The 16,228-nt window shown below is 42.5% G+C and overlaps 1 protein-coding gene across 6 annotated transcripts in view; it reads right to left on the reverse strand.

Annotated features, from left to right (window-relative positions):
- Positions 1–3,728: 3,728 nt before the first annotated feature.
- The window catches only part of DCAF17 (DDB1 and CUL4 associated factor 17), a 70,437-nt gene continuing 57,937 nt past the window's right edge, over positions 3,729–16,228 (reverse strand). For 5 of the 6 annotated variants that reach the window (XM_085873262.1, XM_085873263.1, XM_085873261.1 and 2 more), the window contains exons 12-15: positions 8,986–9,067; positions 8,598–8,678; positions 8,251–8,406; positions 3,729–4,217 (exon numbers count right to left, since the gene is read on the reverse strand). In XM_085873262.1, the coding sequence (XP_085729388.1) occupies positions 4,044–4,217; positions 8,251–8,406; positions 8,598–8,678; positions 8,986–9,067 (493 nt within the window). In that variant the 3' untranslated portion in view covers positions 3,729–4,043. Of the gene's footprint in view, positions 4,218–8,216; positions 8,407–8,597; positions 8,679–8,985; positions 9,068–16,228 lie in introns of all 6 variants that reach the window. The other variant, XM_085873264.1, reaches the window with a different exon arrangement.

Genomic DNA, 16,228 nt, shown 5'->3' on the forward strand with positions numbered 1-16,228 from the left:
CACATCTTTAGACTTAGTAGTTTGGTGTGCCTTCTCCACATTCACACATAGTTTAACCACTCGTCTTTACATCTTTTAACTGTCCGTTCTATTTATTTTGTCAGGAAGTTGTACCTTGACTGCCTGTTGGGGTATGCATTTCTTCCACATTTTGCTTTGAAGCACTCATCATTTAATCAAATTACTTCACCAATCCAAGGTTTTAGATCCCCAGCATTTCCACTGATGTGTCATTAAAAGCAGTCTTGATACCTTCCCATAATTTGTCAACATCAGTACTTTCCTCATTGAGCGGAGCAGAAATTCTGCCTCCAATTTAAGTTCCGTAGCTTTTTTTTTTTCTTTCATTTGGCGTCATGGCCAAGTTTGAAAATGTCACACCACTTTGGGTAATTTGGTTTTGGTTGGGTTGCGAGCACCGATTGGTGATCGGAGCACTCAGGAAACTTCTTGAATTTGTGATGCATCTATTTCATTGGTTCTTCATCATAATGTAGCTAATGTTATTGCGAGTCCTTTGATCAGGCGATTCCCAGGTCCACTGCCTATTGATTTTTTTTTTTTTTTTGCTTCAACATGGTGTTGGTTATACACAGGTTGTTTGCACCACAGAAGGTAAGGAATTTCTCCCCTCTGACATTATTACCACAACCATATTTCCCTATCACTCCTACCCAATTTAAGTTGTCACTGCCAACCTCAGCATTTAGATTTCCCATAATGATTGGTATATCTTTTTACAGGGCTTTGTTAATTTCACTTTGCAGCAAGTCATAAAATTCATCAACATTTTCTTCTGGATCTGTGGAGTTGGGAGCATACAACTGGATGATGGTAGTTTCTCCATTTTTCTGATATCAGTCTTTGAGAAACAGGGTTGTATCTGTAGAAACAGGTTGTGCATGTTTGTTAAGGATCAGTGGAACTCCAGCCCTATGTAATGAAACATTTCCTGAACACAGAATCTGATGGCCATCTATGATGAATTCACCATCATCTGTCCAGAATGTTTCAGCAATTCCCAGTATTTCCCATTTGAATTTCTGTATCTGGTTTAGTCATGCTTCAAGGTTTCCTTGCTGATGCAATGTCCTAACATTCCCTGAACCGATTCATATTTTGGTTTTGGTCATTAGTGGAGCCCTTGAACTATCCTTGGGTATATCAGCTACAGCCCTTCCATTTGGGTTTCCTCATTAAGTACCTCCATTTGGGTTTGGATCTGGAGTGTCACATTGCTCTACGCTCTGTCGGCCCCTCGGACGAGATGGCAAGTTTGTAGGTGGTCGTATGGCAGCTTAGCTGCCAGGGTAGCTATCATTTATTGAAGCGTGACTGTGTCGCTGATGCTGTGCCCCTCTCCCAGTACACACTGGAACTGGTACTCATTTCGCCAACCTCGGAAGGATGACAGGCCGAGTCCACCCCCTGGTGTATTAATTCAGCGGCTGACGGGGCTTGAACTCAGGACCCTAGGATCCCAAGCCGCCACCCTAACCACTGAGCCAACACCAGACTGCAAGTTTGTAAAAGCAGGGACTCTAACCCTGGTGCTGTATCATTTCATCATCACAGCTTAGTTTCACTCATAGTTAGCCAGGTGGCAGAGACTTTCCTCTCCTGATCACCCTCAACCGTTCGTCACCAATTAAATAAATCAAGTCAGTGGTTCACAGCCCCACCACAAGAAGGTGGATCAGGATGTTTTACCCACAATCTCACAAAATCGGTCACCCCCTCCACTACTTACAAAGTGTACCAGGGGTGGTCTCCTTCTTGGATAGTCAATCATAATAATCAAATTATGACAAGAGATACAGGTTTTGGGACCAGTGGGATTTATCATAATAATCAAATTATGCAATGGGATTTATAGGACCTGGAAATTGGGTCCGTGCTTATCCATCCCAACACGGAACGTCGACGAGCTCTACTCGGCTAATCCTATCAGCGATTTTACTGTTTAAGAGCATTCAGAGATGCAGATTCATGTCAAATTAACTCGGCAGATGCGGAGACCTTTTCATCCCATACCCACCAGGCCACGTGAGGATCACTGAAGACCATAATAAAATATAATTATTAAAGTGCCTTGAGCAGCAAGCACTTTCAACTAAGTTTTCTCATCAGTCGCCCGTTTCAATCAGGAAATAATGATCCACACACATTTTGTTATCGTTCTCAGCAGCAAAGTTATCATATCGTAGACGCTACTGAATTTAACTTGTGACAAGTCTGAAGAAGACGATGGTTCATGAGCGGTATTTGACAATGTAGATTGTTTCAGAAGTCAAGGATGAGACAATGTGATAATGTTTGACCAAATTATGAAAATGATCAACATGATGTGGTACGAGTGACAGGTTATTCGCTGCAAAATGTCGAAAACCCGGTTTCGTTCAACAACTTTAAAAATTTGACCTTTGCATAACCTTTAAAGGTCCAAAACAATGTTGTGGACATTAAAATAAGGAAACAGGATACGTGCTATAGCTTATTGGAGTTAGTTTGTCGAAGAAGGTCGAAAACCCGGTTCGATTCCCACAACTTTGAAAATTTGACCTTTGTGAAATTTAAAGGTCAAAGGTCAAGGATTATGACCTTTGGTACAAAACTTCCTCTGGAACATTCCAGGAACAATATAACGGCATATAGGCTATATGGCATTTCACACTCTTCGGATAATCCATACTTTGATGAAATCAGCATAAAAACAAACTTGAAGGGGGCGCCACGGGCAAGGTGTTCGAGATAGAGCAAAATGGTTTCAAGACTTTAGGTGGGGAATGACCTCAAGATTATGCATTAAAAATATTGTCATCCCAGCTCTCAAAGTTTGGGCGGTCGTCTGATTTTTATGTCAAAATTCGAAATTCTCTAAGTTCATGACCTTGTGACTAAAATGAAAAATCGAGCTCCGTGGGGCTATGCAGGTGCCATTGGGCTAACCAAATACCGAAACCCCTGTCAGATTCGACAAACCCCCTAGGAGAAGATGCAAATTGAAATCGGCTACTCCCTAAAAACACAATTCGCAATTTTCTAAGTTCGTGACCTTGTGGCCTTGACCTTGGGACGAAAATGAAAAATCGAGCTCTGTGGGGATATGCAGGTGCCATTGGGCTAACCAAATACCGAAACCCCTGCCAGATTCGACAAACCCCTCGGAGAAGAATTTTTTATATCAAAATCGCAATTTTCTAAGTTCGTGACCTTGCGACCTTGACCTTGGGACGAAAATGAAAAATCGAGCTCCTTGGGGCTATGCAGGTGCCATTGGGCTCACCAAATACCGAAACCCCTGTCAGATTCGACAAAACCCCAAGGAGAAGATGCAAATTGAAATCGGCTACCCCCTGAAAACACATGTTTTTGGGCGTGGCTCTGCCCATAATGGGAAAACCATTTTCAGGAAAACACAACTAGATCATGATATAAACCTCCCACCAAAATTTCATCAGGATCGGATCAAAACCCACAGAGCTATGCTCGGGACAGACAGACAGACACACAGCAATAACGAATATAGTGGTCACTTATATTTTTCGTGAAAATATTTTTTCGTGAACCAATTATATTTTTCGTGAAAATATTTTTTCGTGAACCAATAAAAGAACAAAATACTTCCTACAAACAGTCCCAACAGCATGACTGTTGAAGCAGGCTAAGTAATAATTTTGAGGTTTTAATTTTAATGCATGTTTTGATGTAAAAAAAAGACAGTCAAGATTGACACAGGCTTATTTTATTTATCGTTTCATTTCTTCCCTTATGCGAGGGATGTCTGGAAGCCACAAACGTGGTGAGTGGCTGGCCCCTGAAAGTCAAATAATTTTATTTCTGTTTAAATAAAGGGGGTGAGAGAGAAAAATAACTTATTGGTCACACATTCGTATTTAGGCATTCTGCCGAAGCAGTTTGCTGACAAGCATTATACTGGGTGGTTTGCCATTGCCTACCCAGTCCATGCAGATAAGGACCCAATAAAGAAGTCTCACAAGGGAATTCCTGGTAACGCAAGATTATAGTATGTGCTGAAGAGGTCATCCATTGTCGAGCCGCATCTTTACCCTGCGAGGGGGCTGGCTGGATATCCTGGGCAAGCTCTCCTTAAAAGTCTTCGTAAGCTTGTACACTTGGCAGATGGTGCGGCGGTTAACGCTCTGCGCCATATGAATGATTGTGTCCTGATCCACATACAGGTGCTGATCAACCGTCTGAAAAACAGCACAGCCAGGCCTTAATGCTTTCATTTGTGTGCTGCTGATACATAGTATTACAATTCTCTGCAGTTGTAGAATATTCATAATGTGGAAACTGTACAGAAATTAAGAGCGTGCAAAAATAACTTCAGACCAAAATATTTGAGGCGGTAATTAACAGAATATTCAGCTCATAGTTTCCACCCAAAAAGTAAGGCAAATGCCAGATTTTCACAATCCTCTTTGCTTCGTTCACCGTAAGTAATGTAGGCATGCAAGAGGAATTGTTGATTTGATAAATAATTGGAAGCCTCAATCCTTTAACCACCATGAATGATTTCCAAATTTACAAGAGCATGCAAAAATCCTCTCACACATGCAACGAGATATCGAGATGTAGAGAAACACTGCATGGTCCACAGGAAGAAACCAACTCATACTTTCAGATTTCAAACATGTGCACCTGATAGCATGACATATGATCATCTTGTTTTTCAATTGCAATCAAGATGACAATTTGCAAACACTTTATAGAAAGCAGCATTGGCAGAATAATTAATGAAATTTCATATTTTGAGAAGATTACTTGTGCTTGCTGTTTTGGAAACATAACTGCATAGTTACTCAAGGCAGGTTTAAGACCATATTGTTAAGAGTAAGGCTGCAGGATACCTCATTTGGTGGTGGCCCTAAATTCTGCATCCAAAATATTTGAATCCATCATGAGCTGTAATCGGGGGAAATAATTCTGGCTGCCAGATCATGTGTCCAATCAAGTTGAAATTTCAAACATTTACTCCCCATGACAACTAGATCATAATTGTGAAGTTTCACGTCAATTGATGAAGTGGTTCAAGAGAATTGTATTTTTAAGATTTTCATTCAATCCGTTATGGCTGCCAGACTATGTGACCAATTAATTATTCGTGAACACCCTGGCATCTCCAAAGCTTGGGGAAGATGTGGGTGAAGTTTCCCCTTGATCTGTCAAGCCATTCTGGAGAAGAAAAAATTTTAAAGGCTTATTCTTCAAAAAAAAAAAAATCACAGCTGCCAAACCATGCGACCTATGACATCATATGTGGAGAACTTTTTGTTCCCATTAGACGATCATACCTGTAAAGTTTTGCATCAATCTGTTCAGCCGTTTCGTGGAAGAAGGTTATTGAAGGATTTTATGTTTAAAACAATATGGCTGCCGAATCAAATGATCGATGACATCATCAGTATGAAAATTTTTGAGGGTCATCTCGGGCTAAATTGTATGGGCGAAAAAAAACGTTCGACGTATGCAATTACGATGTCACAATGAAGTGACCGATAACATAAATAAATAAATAAATTAAAAATAAAAATCACTCGTTTCCCAATGGGAGTACTTCAAAGGTGTCAAGTTTCAAGTCTTTCCATGGAGAGGTTTTGGAGAAAGAGGTCCAAAGTTTTTCCTTTCTTCCAACATGGCTGCCACAACATGATCAAGGGAATTATAATTAAAATATTCTACATGAGTAGTCACACCGATGGTGAAAATTTTGTTTCAATCGGATATGTGGTTGCAGAGAAAACAGAGAAAATTAGCACGGACATATGTACATCCCAAAAACATAATGCCACTGGCGACTTCGTCAACAGAGGCATAAACACACATCACATCGTGGAGCGAGTGATCACAGGACAATTATCACATTACCACACATCACAGGACAATTATCGAGCTAATTCAAAAGTTATTATTACAAAGGTATTTTAAGCCAATCCACTGTGATACGAGTCATACTTCTTTTTTACCTCGATAGCATCTCAGGCTCATGGAGCAACTTGCAAAAACATCGAAGAGAGAACAAGACTGTTTGGAGGAAATCACAAGACGATGGATGAATCAATGCACATGTGGGATTTGAACCTGGAATTCCAGCCTCAGGAACTCTGTGCTCAGATGGGAATGCCAAAAAAGACAACCCCAAATAGGAGCAAACTTAAAATAAAATTTATGCGAACCACCCATATGTGATTAAATAAATAAACTAGAAGGGCACTCGGTAGAGCTCATACCTCCGCCCAGTAATGCCTAATCCACGAGAACATATCAGACCCAATACATTTTTGAGATATCGTGCTGGATATCGTGTTTGGCCCCATCTCTCAATGGTGAAGAATCACTTTAAAAATTATAGGAGTCGGATCCGGATCCGGATCTTCACCAAAATCTAATCAGTTCGTCGTGGTCACACACCCAACCTGTCCACAAAATTTATTCCGGATCCGTACACAACTTTTTGAGACATCCTGCACACAGAAAGACAGACAGAAAAGGGGTGAAAACATAACTTCCTTCACCTTTGGTGGCAGAGGTAATTAACATACTTCTTCGGCAAGTTTAACCTTTTCCTCTTTACAAATACAAAGTTAAAAAGCATAATCCTACAGCAATGTCTCAAATATCAAAACGGTACAAAACAAAATAGCAATGACACAAATATGACTCACTATAGCTATTTATCACAATTGTACAACAATTCCTTCTGTCAAACGATACGACAAGGCCAAAAGTATGTGGACACCCCTTCTACTTCGTGAATTCAGCTCTTTCAGCCACACTGCTGACAGGTGTATAAAATCAAGCACACAGCCATGCAATCCCCAAAGACAAACATTGATAGTAGAATGGGCCATACTAAAGAGCTCAGTTTGTCAAATTTCTGCCCTGCTAGAAGTCCCGGTCAACTGTAAGTGCTGTTATTGTGAAGTAGAAACGCCTATGAGCAACAACAGCTCAGCCTCAAAGTGGAAGGCCAAACAAGATCATAGAAAGGGACCGCTGAGTGCTGAAAAATTGTCTGTCATCAGTTGCAACACTCACTACCAAGTTCCAAACTGCCTCTAGAAGCAACGTCAGCACAAGCACTGTTCGTCGAGAGATTCATGAAATGGGTTTCCATGGCCGTGCAGCCACACACAAGCCGAGGATCGCCATGCACAATGCCAAGCATCAGCTGGAGTGGTGTAAAGCTCACCACCATTGGACTCTGGAGCAGTGGAAACGCGTTCTCTGGAGTGATGAATCACGCTTCACCATCTGGCAATCTGATGGATGAATATGATTTTGGCGGATGTCAGGAGAAAGCTACCTGCCCGAATGCATAGTGCCAACTGTAAAGTTTGGTGGAGGAGGAATAATGATCTGGGGCTGTTTTTCATGGTTTGGGCTAGGCCCCATAGTTCCATTAAATGGAAATCTTAACACTACAGCATACAATGACATTCCAGTCGATTCTGCGCTTCCAACTTTGTGGCAACAGTTTGGGGAAAGCCCATTCCTGTTTCAGCATGACAATGTCCCCGTACACAAAGCGAGGTCCATACAGAAATGGTTTGTCGAGATCGGTGTGGAAGAACTTGAGTGGCCTGCACAGAGCGCTGACCTCAACCCCATCAAACACCTTTGGGATGAATTGGAACGCTGACTGCGAGCCAGACCTAATCACTCAACATTATTGCCTGACCTCACGAATGCTCTTGTGGCTGAATGGAAGCAAATCCCCGCAGCAATGTTCCAACATCTAATGGAAACCCTTCCCAGAAGAGTGGAGGCTGTTGAAGCAGCAAAGGGTGGGGGACCAACTCCATATTAATGCCCATGATTTTGGAATGAGATGTTGGATGAGCAGGTGTCCACATTCTTTTGGCCATGTCTGTTTTGAATGTACACGACTACTACACCATCGTTACAGCATAAAACACGGCTAATCACTTCGGGAACTCCATGTTATTTGTGCCTGAGATAAAGAACAAACTATTTGATGAAACCCAATCATAGAATCAGCACTTTGTGCATTTTATGCAGTTCGAGAGTTTCACGAGGGAGGTGTTAAATGCATTGTCAGTCCGGTCTGAATCCACACACAAAAAAACAAAAACCCACCAGAGGCCAATTTGAGATGACAACGAAAATATCCGCAAGTTGGTGGGAAATGCATATTCTAGTAACTGGAATTCCTTATCAAAACAACGCACGTGTCAGACTAAATGCATGCAGAGAGGAACGTACGACGTCCCATGGTCCTTGTAATGGAATGCTCTTTAATCGCTGTCCTGTGGAGTTATCGTGGAGATGGATGACTGCATCGCCAGACGACTCAGCATCAGACACCACCGCAACGATGATAAGATCCAGCTCATCTTCATAGTCTACTAACTGGATCGTCTGCAGTGCACACAAAATATCAGGCATCTTGTTCAACTTGGAAAGAACAAAGTTTCAAGTAATGCATTGGCCACCCGGTGTTATAAAGTTTTCACTTCCAAGACAATGAAAAATGCAATGTTATCCACACACCCCATAATGCAGTGACTGCCGTGCCCCTTCGGTCTGCACAGCGTGTTCATCAAGCTTACCTCCCGTTGCAGACCAACGTCGAATGGAGAGAACCTTTTCTTTATCAATCGACCGTAAGATGTTACTGTGGCCAACTCGAGCTACGTACAACACAGGGAAGATTTCAGAAGATTCCAATTACCCTGTGTTTCACTTACTTCAAATGAACTTTGGCTAAACAACTGCAATTACTAAGCATTGCCCTGGTATTGTGTAATGAATACATTTTAAAGGTAACAAATCATGAAACGAGTCCTTGTGGTATAAATGGAGCAACAAACTCATGGACTTTCAGTGAAAGCTCAAATTCAGACACTGATTCAGCCAAATTAAGTTCAGACACAATGCTGCTGATATATTGTGAGCAAGAAGAGAAAAGGGCAGAAGTAGTGGAATTTTTCCTCTAACCCTTTCATCCTGTTCGGTCGAGACTGAAAACTCCCTGTGTAGAGAACTCTTCCCATTTTTTAATGTTGACAGTCGCAGCATGCTGGGGGGGGGGGGGCAAGGGAGTGGGGGACATTGGATTCAGAATTACCGAGCAGTGTACCAGCAACTTTAAAAGGAAAGCCGGAAATTCAATCACATTACCAACGTAATTCAGTGACAAGGTCAAGGTATAGATCAGAGATGAAAATAGAGCTCTGTAGCAAAATTGAAGTGTCATGTTCTGGAGACCGTTCAGGTGGGGAAAAAAAAATGTGAATCATCGAGAATCATTCATTTCTTTCATTCCCAACTCTGCCACCAGCCACTGCCCCCCTACAACTTCCCGTAACCTTTGCACCACAGTCCCTAGTCTGCATACCCTACCTGTACTGAAGTGTAGCTGCATTGTGTTACAAACCTCATGTCAATATGCCAATTTGAAACTAAATACATCACCACACAGTCCGACCATCTATGGTACGAGTAAGGCATTACATCCTTTAATACGATGACCTCACAATCACGTGCTCTCCTCCATTCCCTCTCACGTCTAACATCTACGTTTAAGGACTCCCAGGACTCGTGCAACATTGTCACCATTTATGACGTTCGTCTGCTTTCCTGTGTCCTCATGTGCTGAATATTTATCCCCCTCTTCCATTGTCCTGTCTGTACTGTAATACAGTATCTATGCAATGTGTTGTCTGTTTGTTCCATCGCCATTCTTCGATACTGAATCCAGCCATCACCTGCTGGATTCGCACCATTGCGCACTGTTTGTATGATTACTTCTCACCTTTGTCCTCCAGCATTTCCACAAAAATCAAAATCTGTATACAAGATCCCCGACTACTTCACAAGTGTCAGGTTGCCATTTTATTACTTTACACACCAGAGCATGTTACATATTACAAGCAAATAATTTAATTATCACTCCATTATCAATAATGTCATGTGTACAATTCACGAGGGGTTACCACTCTGACGTAGGAAGTCAGGACAGGAATTTGTAATTTGGCCAGGATGCCGGCGATAGCTCACATACTCTTCACGAAGGAAAGAAAGGCACTAGTTAATATCTACGAGTTATAGGTCATTGACCCATCATACATGCTGTGCTCTTCCATATTCCAACACTCCCACTTCCTGGAGGTAGTGGTAACTATACAGATAACTCAGACAGGGACTTTTGATAAGGGACAGGCACACAATGGCCAACCATACAAGGCATAGTGTGGGATCCTTAACATCCATAACCACAATCCAAATGAACAGGTCAGATTAAATTTCATATGAAGGACATTGTGCTCTGAGATGCATTCCTCCTTCCTCCAACCCCAATTCTGCCACTGCACCAGCACAAATGTTTTTGCTGAAGTTGAACACAATGAGTTATGAAACCAAAGCGACAACTCATTGGCAAGCACATTACAAAATTAGGTCAAATGTAATATTCTGTTGACTGTGTTGGCAGGAAGCTTGTCATACAGTATGACAACCAAACGTTCAGAAATAAGGAGGCAGAAGGAGAGACCAGGTCAGAATAAATGAGGAAGCAAACTGGAAACAAAGTTGAAAAACGAGAACGCATTCAATGGAGGTACTGACTCACGGTTTTCTCCGAGTACAATACTGCCCCAGAGGGTGCTAACCTGTCACGTGGCCACAGTGTTAGTAAACACAAGTCGAAACCCCGTCAAAGACGGGGCACAAAATTGGTCCTTCAGTATTAATTTTGATTATCTGTCGAATGGCGTTGGTCCCGTCTCGATCGGATGAAATTGAGAAATTGAAGTTACCTGGTGACCTTGACCCCGTGACCTTGAACTTGACCCCCTCCCCCCCATGTCCGTTCTCATGTCCCAAGGATCACTCAAGCCAAGTTTCATCTCATTCCATCCAACGGTTCGGCCGCCTATAAAGGACGAACAAACACACACACACACACAAACAAACATATTCTATCTTTTTAGTTTAGTAGATACGTTTCTGTACCAATTTCATTTTATATTTTTCCTTGTGAGCTCAAGTTGAGTTTGTCGAGATATTCACAAGATGAAGCTCTGTGCCAAATTTGGCGATTCTTGCTGGTCTTATTGTCCAGTTATTCTGCCAACAGACAGCCAAACACACGGCCTACGGAGCGGCATAAGTAATGAGAAAGGCACTCGGTAGAGCGCATACCTCCGTCCCGTAATGCGTGATCCATGAGAACATAATCGGGCCCAATACATTTTTGAAATATCATGCTAAATATAGTTTTGAGCCCCATCCCTCAATGGTGAAGATCACTTTAAAATTCTAGAAGCTGGATCCGGATTCAGATCTTCACCAAAATCTAATCAGTTAGTCCTGGTCACACACCCAACCTGTCCACAAAATGTCATCTGCATCCGTCCACAAACTTGAGATAATCTGCACACAGACAAACAAAACAGACAGAATGAGGAGAAAACATAACCTCCTTCACCTTCGTTGGCGTAGTTAACAAGTCCAATTACTTTAATGAAGAAGCTAGTTGAACAAACACAGATGCTTTTACAATTCCTATTACTCCTCTTTGCAATGGTTGAAATAATAAATACGAGTTCCCTTTCAATGGACTTCAATGCAGGGGGCCATTAGGTCCATCAAGCATGTGCAATGGTTGCCAATCTATGGTCGTTTGTCCATGCACTATCCTTTGTAAATGCTGAGCACAAAGCAAGGTAGTAGCACGTACTGTTTCTAAAGTCGATGGTATGACTCTGCTGAGGTCGGATTCGAATTGACGACCACCCAGACTTAGAGTGGACGCTCCAATCATTATACCACCTAGTCTGGTTACACTCAATTTAACATAAACACATGGTGAAATGGAATGTTGATTTCAAGTGTCTTTCATGGGGGGGGGGGGGGGGACAACAGTGAAAACGGGAAGGGCACTCGGTTGTGCGCATAGCTCCGCTACGTAATGCCTGATCCACGAGAACATATGGGGCCCAATACATTTCTGAAATATCATGCGATATATCGTTTTTGGCCCTATCTCTCAAAGGTGAAGAATCACTTTTAAAACTAAATAATTCTCATATCCAGATCCGGATTCGGATCTTCACCAAAATTGAATCAATTCTTCCTTGTCACACACCCAATGTGGCCACCAAGTTTCGTCTGAATCCATCCTCAACTTTTTGAGATATCATGCGATATATTGTTTTTGGCCCCATCGCTCAATGGTGAAGAATCACTTAAAAATTCCAGTAGCCAGATCCGGAACCGGATCTTCACCAAAATCTAATCAGTTTGTCCTTGTCACACACCGAACCGGTCCACCAAATTTCATCTGGATCCGTCCACAATTTTTTGAGATATCCTGCACACAGACAAACAAAGACAAAGGGATGAAAACTACCTCCTTCACCTTCGGTGGTGGAGGTAATAAAATAAAAAAAAAACACAAAACTTTTACCTTTTAAATTTATTAGAAAACGGTGAGATGGGTGGGGGAAAACATATTGTTACGGATTTCAGAATCCCGTCTGATGACTGCATCCACACATCCAGGTCCTCAGACAGTTATTTCCTTAAATGCATGTTCAGATTAGCCCCATCCCCATGTCTAATGGGAACTTAAATGTGATGTGTTGAGAAGGGTAAAGAATAGATCCCCTCTCTTTTGGGAAGTTTTTTTTCTGTACGACAGACACGTTCACACACATTTATTTCGCGAGCTCGAACGCGCGCCTTATTTTTCCTCAGCATTTCTTTCGTGAGCTCTGACGCACGCCCTTATTTTTCCTCAGCAATGTTTATGCACGGTTTTCGCGAGCACCGACCCCCACCTTTTTGGGGAGCGCACGGGTCGTCATGGTAACCGTGCGCAAGTGGGGCAGGTTGAGCTTGGGGCGGAATGCGCCCGCCGAGATGGCCCGCAGATAGAAAATGAATTGGAGGTCCGTTCTGAGGAGAGAGAAGTAAGAGGAGGGAGAAGAGAAAAAGAAAAAGCCAGAGAGGAAAAGGAGGAGGAAGTGTGCAAGCCCACAAGTGAGCAAGCGAGTGTGTGGTGCGCGTGTGGGTGTCTGACCAGCGCCAACGAGACAATTCGTCCTTCCCAGTGCTCGAGCAAGCGAGCGTTTGGTGTGCGTGTGGGTGTGAGCAGTGCCGACAACGAGTGAGGTGCGGGTCAGTCACCGACGGACCGTGTGGGTCACTGGGCGTCACCAGTTTCGTGAAGTGTGAGAAGCTGCCCGTGTCACAGCACCAGGGTCTAAACCCGCGACAGACGATATCGGTGCCCTCCCAGATGTTGACTGCCATTCAAGGCTGTTCACGAGAGGGGGCATGGCAAGGCTGGGTGCTGGCGACGAACATGACACGCACGCACACATTTCAGGACGTTTTCACTTCACGCATGACTACTCTCTGGTGAGCGAGACAATTGTTCTCCCCCCCCCCGAATGATCTGTTGGGTACCCTTGTCTGTGTTTAGCTGCAAGTAAGTCAACCCCCGATAAGCATCTGCTCTTTGTCTCTTTCCTGGCATTTTGATTGATTTTGCTTTGAAATTTATTCTTTCATTTACCTCAGAAAATAAAGTTATTTATTTATTATATTATTAATAAATTATTTATTGACTTCCAACCTGTCCGTGTTTGTCCTTTCCTTCCATTGGTCGAGCATTGTCCGAACCGAGATAGACTGGGAGGTAATTACCACAGATTTGACCAAAAATAGTCAGCACGCACTAGTGGTTAAAACGCTCGGCCGCCCGAATTAAAGTCCAATCGAGATAACATTGGTGCTTTGCTAAGGGTGCGCTCCCTGCTCAGGTAACCACGTGACCTCTAGTTAAACGGAATAATTAGATGGTGGACACTGGAACTCGTGGTTAACTGGGTGGCGTTCGTGATTCTAAAACAACCCACCGTGCCACAACATTAATTGTGAGCGGTGGCCCCAGGTCCGGCTCTTCCGAGGACAACCGGGGCTTAATCCCCGAGTGACAAGCTGGTGTGTCGGTACCCGTGGCCACAACAATATTATATACTCGTTCATACTGTCCTCTGCCATGAATAGAAAATGCAAGACTTTGCTCGGGATTATGATGCTGTTAGAGGGGGAAGGAAGGGTGTCGATTAGAAAGATGTGGATATAGAACTTGCGATGATTATTGGATCATCAGGAGCACAAAGAAGTCGCCTGCTGCATTGCCACATAGAAGAAAGCTCGAGCGATCCTTAGACACCTTGATGCAGAGCAGATCTTTCCTGCTTGGAGAGTCAGGTACGGTATCAGATCGCATCCTCTTCCAAAGTAATCCTGTCTCTTCGGCGTCTACCAAGGTTGAACTGGAGCCTTCGGCCCCAGGCGCCTCATGGAAATGTTAGTAAATCCGCAATGGTTCCTCCCGTATTACCGCATTTGACTCACGTTTCCCGCACAATTGATTCATTGATCCCATAATGGCAGCCCACAGATGCCGCACATTGACCTCATGCAAAATTAACAACTCAATTTTTTTGCACAATGTCATAATTTTTCTCTGCCTTTTGGCACAACTAATTTTGTCAATTATTTTAGGTTTGGGAGTCATTATTAGCCGTTGTGAGTCTACAAGATCTTATAGATCTAGTATTACAGGATGTCCATACGTCATTTCCTGTTCGATGGCAATTCATTGTTAGATTTGGCTTCGTTCCCATATGATGGTTTGATTTCTACAATTAAACGTGAGAAAGAAACAACACAGGCTCGTACACATGGGAGGTAATCGTACACATGGACGTAAACAATGACTTGGCTCAGATCAAAAACTGCAATTGGTCGAAATGAAATACCGTGATAAAAATCGGAACACAATAGTTTGCCCGCGATTTGTCAAAACCCGTGATATTTTCAGGTTTACTGTATTTTGATATCGTTGGGTTTACAGATGGCATTGTGTTGGTTCAAGATGTCAAAGAGAGTAAACAGAACTGATCATCCGTTATTTTGAATCATCGTGATTTACACAGGGAAGTTGTTCAGCAATTTCAAGTGTCATGAAAATTGCTAATTGGAAAAGAGGCTCATTATGAGTGATTGCTTTGAAACAAAACAGCATATAGAGAGTTTAGAATTGAACTTTCACCCTAATTATGAAAATTATCATCAGCAAAATCCTATAATTACGCAACAAAAATTAGTTATCATCGAAAGGGATAATATGTAGAATGAATATGTGCACAAGATGGCCAGGCTGGGACAACCATCTTGCATCCCATGCGTGTAAAGGGGTTTTTGGGGGTGAGTTGGTGGGGAGAAAAATCAAATAACATCATCAGTGTAAACTCTGAGGCCTCAAATGCTTTCCACAGAAATTAAGGAAGGTTGGGGTGGGGGGCATGAGGGGGGGGGTAGTGTTATCACACTTTTCTTTTGAGGGCATATACTCTTATTGTTTCTCTCAGGTCCACTTCTCATTCTTCTCCTCCCCTTCATCTTTAGTCCAACTTGTGGGTGAGTGTTCTTTCATCTCAATGTAAATCGAAGTTCCGAGTAATCACTTTCCACATCATCTCTCTTCGTAAAGACCCCGCCCTCCTCTCATTGTCCTATTTGTAAAGTGTCACCATCAAAATGATAATTTCAAAATGAGCCATTCGCTATTACATCTATCTTGATGCGTTGCAACAACTCACCTCCCTTCCACAGTGTGGCATATCTTTAAAGCAAATAAATCCTGCCTTCGATCTCTATAGCTACTCCGTCATAGGTGGATCAATATCCTAGAATGCCCTACCAAGCACCAGCACAACAAAAAACAAAAAACTATGCCTACAATTAAGACTGCAGCAGCTTAAAGAGAATCGCTCATCTTCTCAGGGCATCTGAAAATGGCCACCAAATGCTGCCAACAAGCAGTGCTGCTCACATCCCATAAGTGAGAGGAAACAAACTGCGCGTTATGTTATAGATTATAATGGCTTTGACAACTCAATTTTTCACTTTTGTTTCCCAGGATGTTATGGAGGGCTAAATAATTATCCTTCCCCACAGTCTTATGTATGGATTTAACACAGCCACTTGTGCATTCAATTGTCTTAATCACTTCCATCACTCATACATTTTTTGTTAGCTTCTGCTCTTTGCGAATAAAAGGGAAGAACAACTGACAGCAAAAGACTAGGCGAGTGAGATTAATGTTCTATCTGAGGATGAATCTGAGAAACACAAATTAAATGTCTCAGTAAATGTCAAG

Source organism: Eptatretus burgeri, chromosome 3 (assembly GCF_056783735.1).
Source record: "Eptatretus burgeri isolate ZD-2024b chromosome 3, Ebu_testis_v1, whole genome shotgun sequence".
Taxonomy (NCBI): domain Eukaryota; kingdom Metazoa; phylum Chordata; class Myxini; order Myxiniformes; family Myxinidae; genus Eptatretus; species Eptatretus burgeri.